Below are 22552 nucleotides of genomic sequence, written 5' to 3'. Positions count from 1 at the left end.
GGCAAAAGCAGGATGTAAAAATTGCAGTCACCAAATGACATAATGGTGACTCATGAGGAAAAGGCACATAAACATGAAGCAAGTGCAAATAATCAACTCAGCCCCAACTGGATGGGGATTGATTGATTGCTGAATAACGTTTCCTCTTTTCCTGGTTATAAAATTAACACACATTCATGTGGAAATTTTTTTAAGGTGGAAAATAAGAGCCATCTAAGACCTTATGACCTCTGAATAATCATGGGTAACATTCTGGTTTATTTTATTGCAGTGTACTGTCTATATACCTATCTTTACCTAGTTGAGAATACATGTGTATATACAAACATTATCTCCAATATTTTGTACCTATCATAACAAAAGCCTGTTCCCATGTCATTGAAAACTCTCTATAAACTTAATTTGTAATGACCACATTGTATGAATGTACTATCATTTTATGAATGTACCATCATTAATTTTTAAAAATAACTAGTCATTTTAAAAAAAGAACTATTTTTTTAAACTGGAATAAGATAACCATACTACTACTAATACTAACAATAATAACCACTTTCCTAGATTGCAAATACATTAAATGTTGCTCAGCTTCATAAAAGTAAACTAGAAGAAAAAAGTAAACTAGAAGTATGGAGAACATGAGATGACCGTTTGGCTCCACGTGTTAAAAGCATCAATCTATCTGCCTTTAACAGAAAGCTCCAGATAATACTCGATTTTTCCAGTCACCATGGGCTACTCTGTAAAGAGACTGAAACATCTGTTTGATTTCAGAGAACGATAACAAAAAATCCTTTCATGTGAAAACCAAATGGTTCCAAAGACCCCCAAATTCACCTCTTTCCTCTGTTTCCAGCTCTTTTTCCCTTGTCTCCTTCTTCTTCTACCCCAAACTCAATTCTTCATGCCCTATTCCCTCTCTCTCTCTCTCTCTCCTCTCTCTCTCTCTCTGTCGCTCTCTGTCTCTATCTCTCTCTGGTAGAGTTGGGCCTTTCACTCAACTAATAGTGGATTCCTGCAAAAATGTAGCATTGTGTATATAAGTGAACCACTTCATGACTACCTACTACGTCACGTGACAACTGGAAATCTTTTAGGGCTCCGCAAACTCTGCAGAGTTTCGCACTTTGCCAAAAATCCCTAATCATTCTTTTGCCTTAAAGCAGTGGTTCCCAAGATTCAGTTCTCACTCACCACCTTCATGACTTTTGTTTTATCTCTATGCTATCTATTCTCTATATATTATATAGAATACTGTATACTATAATACATAATGTAATAGTATATATTATACTATACTATATACTATAATACATAATGTAATAGTATATATTATACTATACTATATACTATATAATACTATATACTATATAGTATAAAACCAGGGTTTCAATACAGTTTTTCTTTCTGTATAACTTAAATTATTCTTATTTTAAAGGTTTCACGGAAGATTTGAGAAAGTGTAAAATTATTTTCCTGATTGGTGAGTAACAGCCCTCAAATTTTCAAATGAAATTGCTAATAATAACAATGTGGTAAGGAAAGAAGACTACTCATTTCTCAACCTGTTTTGAAGTCTTGGCCCTTTTTTAGTCAAGATTACACCCCCGAGGCTTCCAGATCATTCCTTTCATTTATACAGTTTTATATTACTTTGGCTTTGTATCTTTTCAGCATAGACAAAGCAGGACTCTAAGGAATATCAAACTCCTGAGTTTAGCTCTATGATAATAAAATGCATTATAATCCCACAGGTAAAAGGATACCTACGTCTATGAAAATCTAACACCTTTTCTGTTTGAACAATGACCTGCTCCTCCCTAAACTAAATACATCAGTAACCACATATTCAAGTATACCTTAATAACCATACCCTGCATTCCATACAGCTAACAACAAAAACAATCTCATTTGTTTTATGCCCTAGTACAAAGAAACTCATTGGGAAACAAAGTGTGGGATAAAATTCATTTCAGGTTAACCAGCATTTTCTGAGCATCTATTATGTTCCAAGTTATCTCCTTTAATCCTTACACAATCTTATAGGTTGGCAGTCCATCCCTATTACATATCTATTACACAGACAAGAAAAGCGAGCCTCAGAAGGTCAAGCAACTTGTCCAAGGTCACAGAGCTTATTAGTATGAGAACCAGATTTCCAGTTTTTCTCTTGGGAATAAATGGGACTAGTTGCACAGTAGTTAAAATTACATAGAATAGGACAAAATATCATCAGATCACCTCCCAAAACTTAGTGCTTTTCCCTCTAGCTAGTCAAATCTATAGAAAAGTTAATACACTCAATACTGTACATTTTTCAGAAAATACCTATTTATATTCAGAAATAATGAAAAGGTCCACACCTCCTCAAATGAGTGGGAAAAAGAATGGTTATCAACACCCTAGAAATATACTCAGATATACTTAGAATCTTGCACCCTAAAGTCAGGATTCTTCCTTGGAAATCTCTCAGTAAACCTCCCTCATTGTCAGATGAAGAAACTGAGTCACAGAGAATTTAAGGGATTTGAGGCAGGTCATTCAAGCAACTGGTGGCAGAGAGGAGACCAGGGTCCATGGCTGTGGTTCCCCATTTCCGGGCCCTCCTCACCCCACCACTGAGTTATGTGGGTTGTCACCCTAGACGGTCCCCCACATTTAATCATCCACCAACTACTTACTGAATATTGGACCCATGCTGGGCAGTGAGCAGGGATCAGAGAGTTTCCATCTTAGAGGAAAAGGAGAATTAATCAAATTATTATCACAAACCTTGAAAAGCATTGGGAAGGAAATGAGCTGAAACAGCGAACAAGCAGGGTGAAGTGTTTGGGGTAAAAATGGGTGATCAGGGAAGGCCCTGTGAAAGTGACATTTAAGCAGGGAACTAAAGGAAAAGATGGATGACTGAAGGGATTAGTGGGAGGTGAGAGGAAGACGAAGTCTAGCCAAAGTGAACAGCGTGTCTAAGCAGTGAGAATTCTTGAGCTCAACTGAACTCTGTTTCTGACCTGCTTGTCTCTAGTTGACCTTAGCCTTGGGAACTGGATGGACAATTGCCTCACTTAGTTTACATTCTTTTCAGAAAGTAAAAGTACATTATGTCTACTCCTTACCGAAAAGAAACTCATCATCATAATTTCAAAGAAAATTCCCCTTTCCACACAAATTTTAATCAATTATCTTGGCATCTAGAGTATACACAATAAATTATACTTTCCGTCCAGCTTTTATGTTAGAGGCCAAATTAGGAAAAGGGGAAACTCTTTAAACTTGAAGTTCAGGAATCCAAAGAATGAGGCTTTATTATCACATAGCAATCTGTGTTTTTAATAATGTGGTCCAAAAAAAAGCTTTTTAAAGTAGTACAGCATGTTTTGTGGTGGTTGTTATTGTCTCTAAGAATAATATTATTTCAGATGTACCCATTGTTTGGCACCATACTTGAATTTTGAGTGTATTTTCAAATATTGCTTCTATCTAGCCAGACCTAAAGATCTCAGCTCATCTGTTACTAAGCCCTGTGCCCTTCAGAAGGTGAAATAGCACAATATAAAATCTGGCATCAGGACTTCCCTGGTGATCCAGTGGTTGAGATACCGCGCTTCCGATGCAGGGGATGCGGCTTTGATCCTTGGCTGGGGAACTAAGATCCCACATGCCATGCAGTGCGGCCAAGAAAAAAAAAAGTCTGGCACCAGACAAACCTTAAGACCCTCCAGGGTCCACAGACCACACTAAAAACTGCCGCTCTGAATAAAGGTTTTTCTTTTTTTTTATATCAACCAGACTGTCCTGTGCTTCAACTTGTTAGTCAGTCACTATTCTAGAAAAGAAGGATTTCAGCTTACTGTTTGGGCCATGTACAAAGCAACTGCAATGAGAAGGAAAATGATGGTTCTCCTTCTAGGCTATTTACTGGATTCTGCTTGAAAATTAAGGCTTTAGTTCTAAATATACTTAAGCCTTGAACAACATGGGTTTGAACTGCACGGGTCCACTTATACGCTGATTTTTTTCAATAATAAATGCTACAGTACTACCCGGTCCAGGTTGGTTAAATCCGCGGATTCAAAACCATGTATCAGCAGGAACCAAGTATTCAGAGAGCTGGCTATAAGTCATACATGGATTTTCGACTGCAGGGAGGGTTCGCACCCCTAAGCCCCGCATTGTTCAAGGATCGACTGTACTTTCTCGACAGATGGCAGGATGGTATTTTGAGGCTGTATTATTGCAGGTCAATTTGAAGCTCATAAAAATACTCGGGCTGTCGTCGACACACCCATAGCAGGTTTGATGAGCTTTAATCAACCACAGTCAGCTGATTTCAGTAAAGTAAGTGTGGTTTTTTCTATATGAGAAGATGGCTGAATTTTTCGTTTTTCAAATTATTGTCCTGACAGCTACCAAGACAGGTGGGGTTGTAGTATTAGCCAGAACCTAGGTTGACATCTTCACTGTTAGTCTTAAGATAATAATATTAATATTCCTAAAGTATCCTGGTTTAGAGTCTCCTGGTTCCCTTTTGCCCAGAGAAGGGTCCAACTCCTTAGTCTGGCCTCCAAGCTCTCTCCCTACTGGCCTCAACATGTCTTCCCCTTTCCCCACACAGGAGTCTTCAGCCCCAACCTCACCTGCACCATTATTATCTCTTGAACTTTCCTCTGCTTTTGCCAGTCCTCTCACCTGAAATGTCTCCCCTGACTGATCATGCCCCAAGGTCAGGTTTAATTCTTAGGTCTCTGTGCGGTCTTCTCTGATCTCCAGCATTCCTCCGCTGTGCTTCTCCATCCCTGTGTCTGCATCACTCATTTAGATGCCCCAGAATGACTAGAACAACAAATATTTGTTGGAATAATGAATTCTTTAGGAAGCAGTGTGGTCAGTTTCCGTAACAACTGAAATAGCAGTTGGAATTCCTGGACCAGAACTGACAGGCTGCTTCTGGCAGGATGGTTTTCAGGTTAACTATGAACCTAACCAGACGCTTCTTACGCCATGTGGCTGCTGCCTTCTCACGGAGAACAAGCCACACAACTCCTCCCCATTCCAAGCTGCTACTATTTCCTGCTCATTTGCAAAATAGTTTTAAGTGGGGACAAATAATTGCACTGACTGCCCTCTGAGTCAAAAAATTGTTCAGAGAAAGTGTACCGTCTGGATCAAAGGGAAAAGTGACAAGGATGGACCTAGTTGGCCCTTTGAATGTTGTGAAAATTATTGCCTCTGAAAATTATTGCTACTGAGAAGGCAGCTCAGTAGATATTTATAGAGAAATGCCTTCCAAAGAACAGATAAGAGATCTCACAGGATAGGGCCTGGTGATCAAAAGGATTGAAAAGGGTTCTATGGTTGTTCACAAACAAGATATAAGAACTGTGCTGGGGACTTCCCTGGTGGCGCAGTGGTTAAGAATCTGCTTGCCAAGGCAGGGGACACGGGTTCGAGCCCTGGTCCGTGAAGATCCCACATGCTGCAGAGCAACTAAGCCCGTGCGTCACAACTACCGAGCCTGTGCTCTAGAGCCCGCAAGCCACAACTACTGAGCCTGTGAGCCACAACTACTAAATCCCATGCTCCTAGAGCCCGTGCTCCACAACAAGAGAAGCCACTGCAGTAAGAAGCCCATGAACTGCAACGAAGAGTAGCCCCCGCTCGCCGCAACTAGAGAAAGCCCTCACACAGCAATGAAGACCCAATGCAGCCAAGAATTAATTAATTGATAAATTAAAAAAAAAAAAGAAGAAGAACTGTGCTGAAGTACAAGACTGGGATGCAATCATTGCCGAAAACAGAAAAGTATTTGGAAAATGCAAAAATATCTTAAAGAGCCCCGTGACATCCCATTAACAGGCTCCTACAGTTTTTCACAACCTTTTCTGGTACATTTTTTTCCTTTTTTCTTTTTTTAAATCTCTTGATCATTATCTTGCTATTATCCAATCTATTTTGGCTTCTTTTTCCCTTCTCTGCTTTTCATGGCCTGCCTATCCCCCAAATGTAACATAACCTGAATTCCCATTCCCATTGAATTCCTATCCAAAGCCTTGGTAGAAGTTCTTCAGTTTGGAAAATCATCTGACTTTACAGGAGAAGTGTGAGACTAATGGCATAATGATCAAGACATCATTCAATGGCTGTAGCTTTCAGTGTAGCAGGAACACAGAGGGCCTTGTGTACCTTGGCATTGGTGCTGAACTACCGCTTTTAACTAGTAAGCTTTGGGAGGTACTTGTATAATATGTTGTGTTATTCTGTGCATTTTTTCACCACCGCACAACTAGTCCTATTTATTTCCTGGAGGAAAACTAAAAAAATGAGAATTTTTGCTTAAAACCCAATATCTCAATGCCTGTCATTATTTTATTAAGGTCTATTGTCATTTCATAGTTGCCCTGTTATTAAAGAACTATGAATAAATCTAATTTTTAGAGAGTATTTCCTTGGAGATCAGGTTAAACACTTTTGGTGGAATTGACTCATGTATTTGGGCAAATTACAAATGAAAATGAAATCTGATTGTTTTAACTTGATGTAGCTATGATAGAAGCCAATGTTTACTGAACGCTTACACAGCAGGCACTGTACAAAATGCATTATAATATCTTACTTAATGTATCTGCTCTATGGAGTATTATCGCCATCCTATTTTTCAAGTAAGACGTCAGAGAGTTATAGTTATAACTATATAACTATAACTATAACTAGAGTTACTAGTTATACTAGTAAATGATGGATCCAGGGCTTGAAAGTTTGGATTTTATCATTAGCAAAGATGCTGCCAGTTGTTTTCCTTGAAGTGACAGGCTCACTTTATTACTTTTCAAGAAAATGTTTGCCAGATACTCAAGTCTGAAAAACGATAGCTTTATCTGTTATTCAGTCTTTCAGAAGGTAAAAATGGTGTTCAACTAAAAAACAGCTAGTTCGGGCTTCCCTGGTGGCGCAGTGGTTGAGAGTCCGCCTGCCGATGCAGGGGACACGGGTTCGTGACCCGGTCTGGGAGGATCCCGCGTGCCGCGGAGCGGCTGGGCCCGTGAGCCATGGCCGCTGGGCCTGCGCGTCCGGAGCCTGTGCTCCGCGGCGGGAGAGGCCACAGCAGTGAGAGGCCCGAGTACCGCAAAAAAAAAAAAAAAAAAAAACAGCTAGTTCAACAACTCAAACGAACACACAGTACTTTTCTTGAGAAAACCATTAAATGTACCTGGCTGTGCTGAAGTGCCTTACGCATCTTCCCATTTTGTCTCCCAAAATATTACAATAATATGTACTTAAGGTCAAAATTAAACTTTTTCATTGCTTCATCAAGAGCATTCTTAAGTAACAATGGCATTGTTTTCTTCTTTCTTTCTTTCTCTCTCTCTTTCTTTCTTTCTTTTTTTCTGTGAGTTCATGGTGGTGAAGAATACTAGAATAATTGGCTTTGATTGGCACCACAGGTTTACAGCCATTGCTTTTGCACCATCAGTGAAAAGGAATAACCTCTTAGTATTGTAATCAAAATAGGGGACCGGAGTCTGTGGACCACACTATGAGAACCCTAGGGTTAATTAGATTTGGGGGTGTGTTGTTGGGCAGCTATATGAAACCCCAGACTTAATGTTTGGGAGATCTTGGAGGGAAAAACTCCCTTGTGCCTTGTTTTCACTTGTCCTTTCAAAAGCAAATAACCGGGACTTCCCTGTTGGCACAGTGGTTAAGAATCTGCCTGCCATTGCAGGGGACACAGCTTCAATCCCTGGTCCAGGAAGATCCCACATGCTGCAGAGCAACTAAACCGGTGTGCCACAACTACTGAGCCTGTGTGCCACAACTACTGAGCCCGTGTGCCACAACTACTGAGCCCACGTGCCTAGAACCTGTGCTCCACAACAAGAGAACCCACCTCAATGAGAAGCCCATGCACCGCAATGAAGAGTAGCCCCCACTTGCCACAACTAGAGAAAGCCCAAGCGCAGCAACGAGGACCCAAAGCAGCCAAAAAGAAATAAATTAATTAATTAATTATTTTTTTAAAAAGCAAATAATCTCACAAATGTGAGGAAGCAGTTAGGGGAAAGGGGTGCATCTACCAAAAGTCCCTGTTTCTCTGGGCTCCTGTGGGCCTGGAAAAGTTCTGAACGTTTCTCTGTACCCCGTGGTACAAGGGATGCCTGAAAGGAAAGTCTGGGTGGTAGTCAGAACTGGCAAAGAGAAATGCATCTGGAGGACCAGGAGGAGACTTCAGAAAAGGGACTGAATGGAAGGTGGAGGGGACACACCCCAGGGAACTAACAGCACCAGGAAGACCAGGACTGAAGGAAGGGTGAAGAAAACCCTCCAGATGGGAGACAGCCCTGACTTGGAAACTGAACTTCGAGCTTGTCCAAGTCCACTTGGGCTAACAAAATACCATAGACTAAAAAACAGAAATTTATTTCTCACTGTTCTAGAGACAGGAAGTCTAAGATCAAAACAACGACAGACTCAGTGACTGGTGAGAACCCGTTCCTGGTTCCTATACAGCCATCTTCTCACTGTGCCCTCACATGGTGGAAGGGGCTAGAGAGCTCTCTGGGGCCTCTTTCATAAGGACACTAATCTTATTCATGGGGTCTCCACCCTCATGACCCACGCACCTCCCAAAGGCCCCACCTCCTAATACCATCACATTAGATTTTAGGATTTAACATAGGAATTGCGGGGCGGGGACACAAAGAACTGGACTATCAGGGTTATCAAAAATGATTGGATTAGGCTAAGAAAACCCAGCCTAGACTTGGTTGAGTTTCCACTATGAAAAGAAAACAGGCAGCTCATGAGCTAGGCTGAGTTCACATAGAGAAATAAGTTTCCATCTGACTCCAAAGCCTGTGGCTTGCCCTAACTGTGAAACATCATTCCTGCTCTAGACGCAGCCGCGTGATTGCCACGGCTCTTTCTCCCCTGAAGGGGTGCAGTTACTAAGGGGCCCTTTGGCACTCACCCTGGCTGATACCTGTTTTTCAAAGTCCAGGCCATTCAGGATGGAAGTAACGGGAGACACACTGGAAAGACGAAGACAATCTCAAATATATTTACAAAACAATGGGATATCTTCTAACGTTGGAGAAATGCAGGCATTGTGTGCTGACTATGAACCTACTTAATTACATAAACCTTTTCACTGCAAAAAGCTCTAAGTATGTTTGACTAGAACAAAACACTTTCTTCATTTCTACAGACCAAATTAATAAACCTTTATCAAGGGCTCACTATGCTTAAAGAACTGTGTGGTTCAAAAAGACATTAAACAATCCTTGGAACACTGCATGACATGGCAGAGGGGATTTTTTTCTCCATGTTTTTAAAATTATTTCTTCAAAGAAAAGAATGTTGCTGAGTTACGTCATCCAGAAGGGCAAATTATTGCTAAAAAGAAAAGAGCACAAGTGAGTAAGTTTTACCAGGTAAAGTGAAGGTGACCTCACACCCTCACACTCATTGTCTTCCTACCCATTTGTTGAGCTCTTTTTGGAAATGCCATTAATTCACCAACAGAGTCATCTGGTGAAGTTTTAGGTACTGAGTCTGTTCACTCAGTCAAGGCCACATCTCCAAGCGTGACTCACTGAAAGCCCCTTTTGCTTGTTCCAAGACCCATGAAGAATGATCACTGGATGCTGTCAGATGCTACAGACCCAAGACCCAGCACTGGAGATGAGAGAACACCCAAAATCTTACGTTTGTGTCCAAGCTCTGTGTGCCTTTGGACCAATCCCTTAGCCTCTCTATAACATAATTATTCTCCAGTTTGTGGGTCGCCCACCCAAGAGTATGGGATTTGATTATATCTCTAGTCTGTCCCTCCTACCTATCTTGTGGTTCCGTCTTTATGTCTTTAGCTGTAGAGGATCTTTTCTAGCTGGTTTCAGTCTTTTTCAACAATGGTCATTCTGCAGATTGTGATTTTGGTGTGCTCATGACAGGAGGTGAGCTTGGGGTCCTTCTACTCTGCCATCTTTGTCACTCACCTCCTAGCCTCTCTGAATTTCTTTTAAATGGCAAAATAATGTTTGTCCTCTATTCACCCCAAGTTTGAATAGCCAATGAGTTGACATGTTGCGAACTGTTTTCTTAATTGGAAGCATGTACAGCAGAGACATGGCCGCAAGGAAATGAAGTGTGAAGACAACTGAATAAGCCAAAGTTCCCATCCTCTACCTCAAAAATGTTTATTTTATTTACCTCATAAGAATATTAAAACTGGCATATACTGGGGACTTACTATGTTCCATATACTGTGCCATCTTTATACATATTATCTTATTTAATCATCAGACCAATCATCTGTACTCATATACTTCCCCTTTTTACAGATGAAGAAATGGAGGTCCAGAAAGGTTAAGTAAATTTCCTAAGGTTGCACAGTTAGTAAGTGACAGACTTAAGACTCAGACCAAATTTCTCAGACTTCAAAGCTCATGCTATCGAAGGGTATGTACATATATAGTGAGGAGGCCAAAATCTAGGTGTGGTTGTGAGAATATGGTAGATGAGGGAAGGGCTTGCCATAATTCTTTGAATAAGTACCTCAATTTTCTATTTTACTTTGTTCCTGTATATTTAGCTATTGATGTCTGAAAACAATGACAAAACAATAAGACATCAAATGAGTATCAATGAAAAAGACCTCTGAGTGCCCCAGCTATGTCTCTCCCAGTTATGTGAAATTCCATATTAACTTCAAAAAAGGAAACAATTTGATGCCATATCTGAAGCATTACTGAACCCCTCCCAGAGCACATTGATTTCAGAATATATTGATACACTGCATCTTTTACTAAGACATATTGTGGGTACCTTTTTGTGAGCTTTACCAAAACTATTTCAGAAGGCCAAGGGCTGCAACTAGCAAATGTCTGAAGATGTAGTGCTGGGTGGATCTGAGGAAGCTTGGTGCTTCTGGTGCTTTCTTGTGGGTTGGATGGAGTACCCTGACTCCATATTGATCTCAAACGATGGCTTAGTATGGAAGTGGAGGAAAAAATGGCCTAAGCTAAAGGATACATAGACTTTAAGGGGGCTGCTTAACTCCCCGAATGATAAATCTGTTCCCTTGCTGCTATATTAAATTCTTCCATTAGGTATATATTCTTTTGGGTTACTTTCATTAATTCATTTGGTACATTTTTTGAGTTTCTACTATATGTCAGCAAAGAGATAAACTTAAGTGTACAAAGAAAAAAGACAAGGCTACCTAATCTCAAGGAGCTCACGCTGTAGGGAGGGGACAAAGAAATGGTACAGCTGGTACATGCAATGGCAGAAGCATAGGTGATGGAGAGAAAGATGAAGTGGGGACGTGAGGGTGGAGAGGGGAGAGTCAGAGCTGAGTCCTGAGGAAGAAAAGGAATTGGCCAAGTGCAAGTGGGAAGATGACCGGGGTGGGCCCACGCACAGAGAGGGAAAAAGTGTGCAAGAGGGAGCCCCAGAGGTGAGGGGGTGGGAAGTGGTGCGAGGCAGAGCTGGAGAGGAGACAAGGTCTGGATCGTGACCAGGCTAAGAAATATGAACTTAATCCTGTAGCAGTGAGGAGCCGTCAGGGCTTTTCCTCAGTCACGTGTCATCAGACGCAGGTTTCAGAAAGAGCACCGTGACAGCAGGGAATGGGAGCCAAGGCTACGGTGGGGAGGTCAGTCCACAGGTCATCTGGATGGTCATACAGGTGAGGAACAAAGAGGCAGTTGAAAGGGAAAAGAGGAAACAGATCCAAGAGATTGTGGGGCGTAGAATCAACAGGATTTATAGATCTAGGGCTTCCCTGGTGGCGCAGTGGTTGAGAGTCCGCCTGCCAATGCAGGGGACACGGATTGGTGCCTCAGTCCGGGAAGATCCCACATGCCGCGAAGCGGCTGGGCCCGTGAGCCATGGCTGCTGAGCCTGCGCGTCCGGAGCCTGTGCTCCGCAATGGGAGAGGCCACAACAGTGAGAGGCCCACGTACTGCAAAAAAAAAAAAAAAAAAATCTATTGTGTGTACAGGTGAATGAGAAGAATTAGCATGACTCAGAAGTGGCTGGTTTAGACCACCGGGTGGACAGAGGTGCCATTCAAGGAGATAAGGAATGTGGGGTAGAAGTGGATTTTGGGGAGCCATAAAGAGTTCAGTTCTAAACATTTCAAGACTGAGATGCTTCTGGGACATTCAGAGATAATGTCCATTCAACAAGAGGTTTTTGAGATCTGGTACCCAGAATACAAGTTCTGGCTATAGACAGAGATGTAGCATTCACCAGGATATCAATGGTAGGTGAGGACATGTATGTGGGAGAGATCACCCAGTGAGCTTGGGTAGAGGGAGGCTAGAGGAAAGCTGAGATCTGGAGGCTTGGAAACACCCATGCCAGAGCCGAAGGAGGAAAGAGAGGAAAGAAGAAAACAGGAGCAAATAGTGTCATAGAAGGCAAGGGAGGAGAGAGTTTTCATCCAGGGAAGTTTAAATAAAATGTAATGAAAAGTGTCTGTTGGGTTTAGCAACCAAAGAGCTATTGGTAACTTTGGTAAGAGCAATTCCAGTGGCAAACGAGAAAGGAAAGCCAGTGGGTTTGGGGTGATTAAGAGGTAAGGGAATGAAGATGTACTCAATTCTAAGAGAAAGAAAAGACTTAGGGCAGTATCTAAAGGAAAAGGAAGCTCCAGAGTGAAATAGTTCTTAAATAAGAGAGTCAAGCACATTTGTATAAATAGAGAGACAGTACAGAGTCTAGTTAAGAGTATGAACCACTTGAGTTCAAATCCCAGCTTTCCCATGTCCTAGCTGTGTGACCTTGGGCAACATCCTTACACTCACTCTTCCTCAGTTTCCTCATCTGTGATGTGGAAGCAATGATAGTACCAAGGTCATAGGGTTGACGTGAGATGAAATGAGTTAACACATGTCACAGTGCTCCTAGTAAACACTCAACAAGCAGTAGCCATCAGTAGAACTACGGTATATTGAGTTAGGGGAGACAACCAATAAGAAAGAGAATATCTTGATAAAAGGGGGACGAAGATGGAATCAGAAGTTAATTGGAACCTACAATTGGAACCCATCAGCAGCCATGACAGATGTTAAGAGATTGGTTAAATTCCTGTATCTGCTTCTGATGTCGTTCATTCAAATTAAACACTCCCTAAGGGATTGATTGTTAAATGGGGTGTTACCTAGAATAAGTGTGGTTGGCTAGGATCAGGGTGAGTTGAGGTGAGAAAGTATCTCTTAGACCTTTGGCTTAGGCCTGCCTATTGGCTGCCATTTCCTCTTGTGGACACATTCCTGAAGTTGTTTACAACAACACAACAAGTTTTTACTCTGGGAGTTCATATTTAGCCTTGAGGAACGAAGCAGAATAACAAGCCAGTGATTAAGGGGGCAGTGACTGTTTTGGCCTTTGGCCTTCCTATATGTAACATTCCCAAAGTATTTCCCTCTCATTTTGCTCCAAGCTCTAGGACCGAGAGTCTCAGAGCACCTTTTTAGCTGTAAAAACATGTTCATTTGTTTATTTATTTATTTTTGGCTGCATTGGGTCCTTGTTGCTGCACGCGGGCTTTCTCTAGTTGCAGCGAGCAGGGGCTACTCTTCATTTCAGTGCACGGGCTTCTCACTGCGGTGCCTTCTCTTGTTGCAGAGCACAGGATCTAGGTACGCGGGCTTCAGTAGTTGTGGCTTGTGGGCTCAGTAGTTGTGGTGCACGGGCTCTAGAGCGCAGGCTCAGTAGTTGTGGCGCACGGGCTTAGTTGCTCTGCTGCACGTGGGATCTTCCCGGACCAGGGATCGAACCCGTGTTCCCTACATTGGCAGATGGATTCTTATCCACTGCATCACCAGGGAAGTCCCTTTTTAGCTGTAAATGAAATATATTTAAACCATCAGGTGGTCAAGGCAACGAAGGACTCTTTCCTCGTAAGCGAATGCGGCTATTTTGCTTTAACGTGACAGGTTCCTGTGACCCAGTTGATATTTTCTTCCCATATTTTCTGGGGCACTCCTGATGGTCCTACCACTCCTCGAGGAACATCTTCTACCAGAAAGCTGATCACCATGTTCGCACCACACACTTCCCCAATGACCTTAGTTTAAAGGGGAAGGAACATATTTGGTCCAATTATATATTTCTCTGCTTAGACTAACTCCTGGAGTAAACACGTGGGAAGCTGGCATGGGCAGAGCAATATGCAGAGCACAGTTGTGTTTTTCTTGGAAGTCCTCAGCTTGGTCTTGGGGGGGCAAGCCCCCAGGCTGTCCCTCATTCCAACATCTATTGTTGAGAATGGAAGAGAATGTTAAGCAGTGAGAAACCTGGCACTTAGTAGGTGTTCAATATAAGTCTTTAGAATGAATGAATGAATGAGAAAGCAAGATGATGATGAGCTAAGATTAAGTTATTATCCCCACGTTCCCCATGCTCAGCTGTGGTAAATAAAGACATGGTGTCAGAAATAACAGTATTAACCTGTCTTCTAATAACCATTTGGAGTCATAATTATAAGAGCAGAGGTTTTAAGTAAAACTATAAGGCTTGGCCATTTTTAAGAACCAGCTATAACTAAGAGATTCTTCCTCTGGATGGGTCTTGAAAGAGCAATATGGACTCTTCACGAAGTCTTCCTGGCCCCTTCTCACCAAACAAAGACAAAAACAAATATGGCTTTTGCTGGGTAAGGTAGCATATGGCTTCTGTATCAGAATCAAGTTCCAGTCACCACTATGTAGCTAGCGTAGATGCCAGGAAGCATACAAAATACAAAACAGAGAGCTAGCAAATCATTCCATTGGTTGTACTGATTTCCAAGTGTCACCATCCTTCAGAGGAGGGAGTATGGCCTGGAGTTCATATGTTGCTAAATTGTCATTAAAGATAGGAGAGCAAGAAAAAGCTGAACTATGCATCATCACTACAGTAAATATAAGGGAGAATTTTTTAAATTTTTAATGTCATCACCCCTCAAGGAGCTTATAATCTATTTGATGAAGCAAGGATTAATGCTTATGAAAACTTTAGAACCAATACAGGACAGGTAGACAAAGGAGCTATTCAGTGAGTGTTAGCAGGGATGAGGGGATGAAGAAAGCACGATGGCTGAATGGTCGGGAGCCCCTTTTTGGAGAAGCTGAGAACCAAGGGGAGCCTCAGCGAATGGGTGGGGTCCCCTAAGTTTGGGAGAGGGTTGGGGAGATGGGGGGCTCCAAGAAGGGAAATTTTAAGTAAGGAACCAATCACGGTGGTAGGAGTATGCCCCTCCTGGCCCAGGAACAGAAAAGAAATGGCCAAATCACAGAAGCCCTGGATGCTGAGGAATGATGTGATCAAAGAGATGTTAACCAAGGACCCGTCCAGGGCTGGTAAACAGGCGAGGAAGCACCAGGAGGGAAAAACTTCCCTTGATGAATCTGCCCATATACCTCTCATATTTACCTTCTAGTTTTACAGGATTTTTTTTTTTTTATGTTCTCAGGGAAAATAGGGGTAGGAAGATGCAAACTTGGAAAAGGTTTGTGGGACTTCCCTGGTGGTCCAGTGGTTAAGAGTCTGCCTTCCAATGCAGGGGACGTGGGTTCAATCCCTGGTCGGGGAAAAGATCCCACATGCCACGAGACAACTAAGCCCGCATGCCACAACTACAGAGCCCACTCCCTCGAGCCCCCGCACAACTAGAGAGCCCGCACTCCACAACTACTGAGCCTGCATGCCGCAACTACTGAGCCCGCACACTCTGGAGCCCGCGTGCCACAACTAAGAGCCCAGACACTGCAACTAAGACCCGACGCAGCCAAAAATAAAATAAAATAAATAAATATTTTTTTTAAAAAAAGAAAGAAAGAAAGAAAAGGTTTGCATCTCCAGTATCTCAGACTGAACAAAAACAACTGGTTAGAGCCCTTGTTTTCAAGTCCTCTCCGAAGAAGGAAGAGCCCTAAATTAAAATGTTAACTCCAACACTGCACAACATCACTGGAGGGGACTATCCTTGGGCCCCAGTGGAGAGAACTGGCTGCATGTGCTTGGTCTCCCTGCAGGTGAGAGGGTCTCTTTCTGTTGCACAGCTCCTGTCTTTAAGAAGGTCTTCCTAAGATCTAGTCAAAACCTGCTCTGTCAAAACTTCCGCTGTTTTGTTTAATCCCGCCCTGCAGAGCAGCACGGAACAAATCAGCTTCCTCTCCATCATTGTAGCCATTCAAATATTTGAAGACATGTATAACTTCCCTATGAGTCATGTTTTCATCTGATTAAGAACACCCAGCTTCTTCTGTTATTCTGTAGGCTGTAAGCTCCTTGACAGTTGGGCACTGTCTTATCCTTGTGTCCTCAATACTGAAATACTGTATTGCTCGTGTGGATTCTCCATATTAACTTATGGAATGAATGCATAAATTCTAATTTCATCATTTTTCACCCCATCAGGTCTCTTGAACACATGTAACCAAAATTTCTCCAGAATTTTTGTTTAAGGCTTTTTCTTTTTACAAAATATTACATCTTCTTTCTAGAAAACATGTATCAACAACAACAACAAATCACCCAAAATCCCAAAGCCTGGGAGTGAATAGTATTAAGATTTTGACTTACATTCCTCTTAGATTTTTTTCTATGTATATATATTTTAAGTATATGTTTTTCATCAAAATGAGAGCATGCAACTTTGAAACCTACTTCTTATACTTAACAAGATATCATGGGCATCTTTCCAAGACTGTAAAACTGAATAAATGATTTAATTTTTTAAAGGTTTTTTTGTAACTGAACTGAAACAAAACAGAAAAGCACTTGGATCATAAGTGTTTAGCTTGATGGATTTTCACTAAGTGGACGCACGCATCTTACCAACACGCAGATCAAGAGATTAAACATAACCAGAATCCATGGTTCTGAAGAACCTAGGGGTAGGACAGGAATAAAGACACAGATGTAGAGAATGGACTTGAGGACACAGGGAGGGGGAAGGGTAAGCTGGGACGAAGTGAGAGAGTGGCATGGACTCATATATACGACCAGATATAAAATAGATAGCTAGTGGGAAGCAGCCGCATAGCACAGGGAGATCAGCTTGGTGCTTTGTGGCCACCTAGAGGGGTGGGATAGGGAGGGTGGGAGGGAAACACAAGAGGGAGGAGATGGGATGTATGTATATGTATAGCTGATTCACTTTGTTATAAAGCAGAAACTAACACACCATTGTAAAGCAATTATACTCCAATAAAGATGTTAAAAAAAAAAGCATAACCACAAAAATCCCAGAAGCGTCCCTGTGCCCTCTTCTATTCACTGCCCCCTGCAAAAAATGCCATAGATATTTTTGAACTTTATGTAAATGGAATCACACTGTATGTATTCAGTTTTATCTGTCTTCTTTCAATGCATCATTTTTTTTTACATCTTTATTGGAGTATAATTGCTTTACAATGGTGTGCTAGTTTCTGCTTTATAACAAAGTGAATCAGTTATACATATACATATGTTCGCATATCTCTTCCCTCTTGCATCTCCCTCCCTCCCACCCTCCGTATCCCACCCCTCTAGGTGGTCACCAAGCACCGAGCTGATCTCCCTGTGCTATGCGGCTGCTTCCCACTAGCTATCTATTTTACGTTTGGTAGTGTATATATGTCCATGCCACTCTCTCACTTTGTCACAGCTTACCCTTCCCCCTCCCCATATCCTCAAGTCCATTCTCTAGTAGGTCTGTGTCTTTATTCCTGTCTTACCCCTAGGTTCTTCATGACATTTTTTTTTCTTAAATTCCATATATATATGTTAGCATACAGTATTTGTCTTTCTCTTTCTGACTTACTTCACTCTGTATGACAGACTCTAGGTCCATCCACCTCATTACAAATAGCTCAATTTCGTTTCTTTTTGTGGCTGAGTAATATTCCATTGCATATATGTGCCACATCTTCTTTATCCGTTCATCCGATGATGGACACTTAGGTTGTTTCCATCTCCTGGCTATTGTAAATAGAGCTGCAATGAACATTTTGGTACATGACTCTTTTTGAATTTTGGTTTTCTCAGGGTATATGCCCAGTAGTGGGATTGCTGGGTCATATGGTAGTTCTATTTGTAGTTTTTTAAGGAACCTCCATACTGTTCTCCATAGTGGCTGTATTCACATTCCCACCAGCAGTGCAAGAGTGTTCCCTTTTCTCCACACCCTCTCCAGCATTTATTGTTTCTAGATTTTTTGGTGATGGTCATTCTGACCGGTGTGAGATGATATCTCATTGTAGTTTTGATTTGCATTTCTCTAATGATTAATGATGTTGAGCATTCTTTCATGTGCTTCCTGACCATCTGTATGTCTTCTTTGGAGAAATGTCTATTTAGGTCTTCTGCCCATTTTTGGATTGGGTTGTTTGTTTTTTTGTTATTGAGCTGCATGAGCTGCTTGTAAATTTTGGAGATTAATCCTTTGTCAGTTGCTTCATTTGCAAATATTTTCTCCCATTCTGAGGGTTGTCTTTTGGTCTTGTTTATGGTTTCCTTTGCTGTGCAAAAGCTTTGAAGTTTCATTAGGTCCCATTTGTTTATTTTAGTTTTTATTTCCATTTCTCTAGGAGGTGGGTCAAAAAGGATCTTGCTGTGATTTATGTCATAGAGTGTTCTGCCTATGTTTTCCTCTAAGAGTTTGACAGTTTCTGGCCTTACATTTAGGTCTTTAATCCATTTTGAGCTTATTTTTGTGTATGGTGTTAGGGAGTGATCTAATCTCATACTTTTACATGTACCTGTCCAGTTTTCCCAGCACCACTTATTGAAGAGGCTGTCCTTTCTCCACTGTACGTTCCTCAATGCGTCATTTTAATGACCACATACTTTTCCTTTGTATTGCTATATTATAATTTATTGAGTTTATTCCTATTGTCATGCATTTTTACTAAATTTTTTGATTTCATTAAAAATGCTGTGAGTATCTATGTAACTAAAACATGATTTTCCCCCCTTAGGATAAATCCATTGACCTGAAAACTTTTAAAACTTTTGACTTATATTACCAAGTTGCCCTTTAGAAAGTTTACACCAATTTTATATTCTCATCACAGTGCATAAGACTTCCAGTTTCCATGGTATGGCCCAAAATTGAACACAAAACCCCAGATGGAATCCAACTAACATTCACTGCAAATGTCCCTAACCATCTTAAATATCCTCACTTCCTTTTACAGTACAAAAATAGACCGCAAGCACAAATATTCTCCAAGTTCCCTAACAAAGACAAAAACATAGAATGGTAGTGTTGGAAATGACCTTGGAATTTATCTAGTCCAACAAGCTCATTTTCATATGAGAATACAAAAGCCCAAAGAGAAGAAATATCAAAGCGGACAGATTCCCAACAAAAACCAAACCAGAAAACCATATGTAGAAAAAAAAAGCTGCAAAGAAACAAAACAAAATGTATTTTTGGCAGTTACATCTGGGGAGTGAGACCATGGGAGATTTTTCTTCTTTTCACTTTTTCAAGTTGTCTAAATATTCAATAAGGAGCATATATTTCTTGTACAGTCAAGAAAAATTATTTTATGTAAAAGAAGGGAGGTGGTGCCAACCCTGGTGGCGCAGTGGTTGAGAGTCTGCCTGCCGACGCAGGGGACACGGGTTCATGCCCCGGTCCAGGAGGATCCCACATGCCGTGGAGCAGCTGGGCCCGTGAGCCATGGTCGCTGAGCCTGTGTGTCCGGAGCCTGTGCTCCGCGGCGGGAGAGGCCACAGCAGTGAGAGGCCTGCGTACCGCAAAGAAAAAAAAAATTAAAAAAAATAAAAGAAGGGAAAAAATAGAGAGGAGAAGTTGGATTATAAATTGCCTATTATAGTCATTTAATGTGTGCCTAAGATCATAGTGTGAAGGGTCTACAAAACAGGGGAAAAGGTGGCTTGATAAGTTTAAGAATTTGGAAGAGGATGAGTACTTTAGAAGAATGAAGGCCAAGAATTCAGAGACCCAAACAAGCAGAGCCTGATGGAGCACCTATTAGAAGGCTCCAGTCTGTAAGTTTGTTGAGTTGTGTCTGGAATAGACCCTGGAGATCTCCGGGTGAAGAAACAGAGGACAGGGTTTTTAGTGGTATTTACTTGTGAGCAGTTTGGAAATCTTGTCTCTGTCCCTGTTGGGATGAGATGGGGTTGGGGTGCTATGAGCTGTAGGAGCATCATGGGGTGTAAATGTTTAGGAATCACCATCATGGTGCCTGTGATTTCCTCTCCCCCAAGACCTGAACCTTCCTTGTCATCTGTCTACGTAAGAGCTAGAGTCATGGAAACCAGTTTCAGCGTCTTGTCTTAATTAGACGTTTCACATGTCTCGCTATGGCTGTGATGGTATTAGCTGAATGAGTCGCAGAATCACAAACCATTACAGTTGTCAGAACAGAGGTAAAATCATGTCTCCCAAAAGTCTCTAAGCTAATAACTGGTGGGGCCTGATAGATTTGACAGGTTTAACAAATAAAAATATGAGACACAATTAAATTGGGATTTTAGATAAGCAGTGACAGTGTTTAGTATAAGTATGTTTCATGCAATATCTACTGGACAGCCCATATTTCAGCGGGCAACCCTAGGGGTCCACGATGAAAACCCATCTCCCAGTGACCATTCTGATTGACTGAAGACTGTACAGTGCTTTTCTGCACAGCAAGTTGGTCTGATTTCCAGAATGACCTTACATATGAGAGGCTATAGAGCTTAGTGGTTACCAAGGTACAGTTGGCTCTTGGGCATAGTTTTTTCATCTGTATAATAGAGCACCTACTTCACATAGTTGTAAGCATTAAATGAATTATTACAAATAAAACATATAGATAGATACTTATTAGGGTCAAATATCAAGCCAAAAGCACTGTGAACCGGATACCTTTATCTGAATGGTCTGCAATGACCCCTCGAACTTGTCTCTGACCCACTCTGTTGGTATAAAATCGTCCATAGTCCCCCTCCCGTTACCTCCAGCTCGATGCTGAGAAAACAAAAAGTTCCCTCATCTGCAACAGAAAGGATAGCCTTGCTTTTGATAAGGCAATACGGATTCTCATTAACCATTATAGCAAGTGTTCACTCATGATAGAATCATCATCTCAGAAAGAATCATTATCTAAGACTTATTACATTGTAAATATTAAAAGAAAGATCAACACGACAGACTCCCTGCAGTGACCACTGGGGCATTCGCAGCAAATGGCCTTCCTTAGATTATCTCGTCTAGAAGTTCAAATCAAGCTAACCATCAGAATCACCTGAGGAAATTTTTTTTAAGATCTTTTTTTATTTTGAAAATATTTCAAATATTCAGCAAAGCTGAAAGAATTTTACAGTGAACACTCGTAAACCCACTGCCTAGATTCTGCCATTAACATTTACAATAACTCTTTTATCACGTATCTTTCCCTCTATCCACCCCTTTATCCATCCATCAATACATCTCTTTTTCCTTACATATTTCAAAGTCAATTGCCAATATCTGTATACTTTCCCTGGGGAACTTTCTAAAACTATAAATTCCAAGGCCTCAACCCCAGAGGTTCAGAGATCTGCTGATTCAGCAATTTTTCAACCTCCCCAGGTGATTCTGATGCACAGTCAAGTTTGGGAACGTATCAGTCAGAAGAAGCTAAGTTATGCTGTAGTAAGAAGCATAACTAAAAATCTCTGTGATGTAGAACAACAAAGATGTTTCTTCTTTTTCTTCTTCCTCCTCCACCTCCGCCTCGTCTTCTTTTTCTGGACTAATGCTACATGCTTGTCAACAGTTGACTGGGCTGCACTCTGGTAACCATTCTGATAGAGCCCCTACTATCCAAAATATTACTAGTTTCATGGCAAAGAGAAAAGAGACACAGAAAACCATGCATTGGCTATAAGAACCTCTGCTAAATATGACACACATCCACCTCTGCCCCCAGTTCATTGGCCAAAGCATGTCACTTGGGGACTTTTAAGTTCAAAAGGTGGGGATGAGTAATATTTCCTCGGGGAGAAGCACTATTGAAGAGAAGCTGGAATATTTAGGAAATGTAATATAAAATAGCACAGGAAAACACTAATTTAATCCAGACTCTGATTTACAGACAAGGAAGCTATAGCATCTGAGGAGGCAGAGTGACTCTCCCAAGATCTCTCAGCTAGTTCAAACCAGGAATGGTCTAGAACCAAGGTCTCCTAACTCCCAATGTTAGGAGGCTACCTCCCTGAAGCTCCCAGATCATTCACCATCCATTCATTCAGTCATTTATTCATTGATTGATCTGATAACTATTGCGTGCCTACTATACACCATGTACCAACAAATAAGGCACAGTCCCTGCTATCAGGAAGTTCCCAGTCCCGTGTGAAATTCTTCCACATAACCTTCAGCTGACCCCATCACTGGTATTCTTCATCCTATTCAGCAAATAACCTGAAGCAGCAGTGCATTTCAGAACGAATAGAGGTACTGTCTTTGAGGATAAAGATCTATTTTTCATAACTGTTTCTGGTCAGAGAGAGCCAATTCCCAGTAACCCTGCTGAAACTCTGCATGGTGACACAGCTCATCCAAGATACAGGATAT

At 41.4% G+C, this 22552-nt stretch overlaps 1 protein-coding gene across 4 annotated transcripts in view; it reads left to right on the top strand.

The window, feature by feature from the left end:
- AK5 (adenylate kinase 5) overlaps nucleotides 1-22552 on the top strand; it is a 237057-nt gene that overhangs the window by 175368 nt on the left and 39137 nt on the right. For all 4 annotated transcript variants that reach the window (XM_033864681.2, XM_073788205.1, XM_033864687.2 and 1 more), the window contains one exon: nucleotides 1439-1483. In XM_033864681.2, coding sequence (XP_033720572.1) covers nucleotides 1439-1483 — 45 coding nt within the window. The remainder of the gene's footprint in view (nucleotides 1-1438; nucleotides 1484-22552) is intronic.

Source organism: Tursiops truncatus, chromosome 1, assembly GCF_011762595.2.
Source record: "Tursiops truncatus isolate mTurTru1 chromosome 1, mTurTru1.mat.Y, whole genome shotgun sequence".
NCBI classification, from domain to species: Eukaryota; Metazoa; Chordata; class Mammalia; order Artiodactyla; family Delphinidae; genus Tursiops; species Tursiops truncatus.
This window is presented reverse-complemented; position numbering and strand designations above follow the sequence as displayed.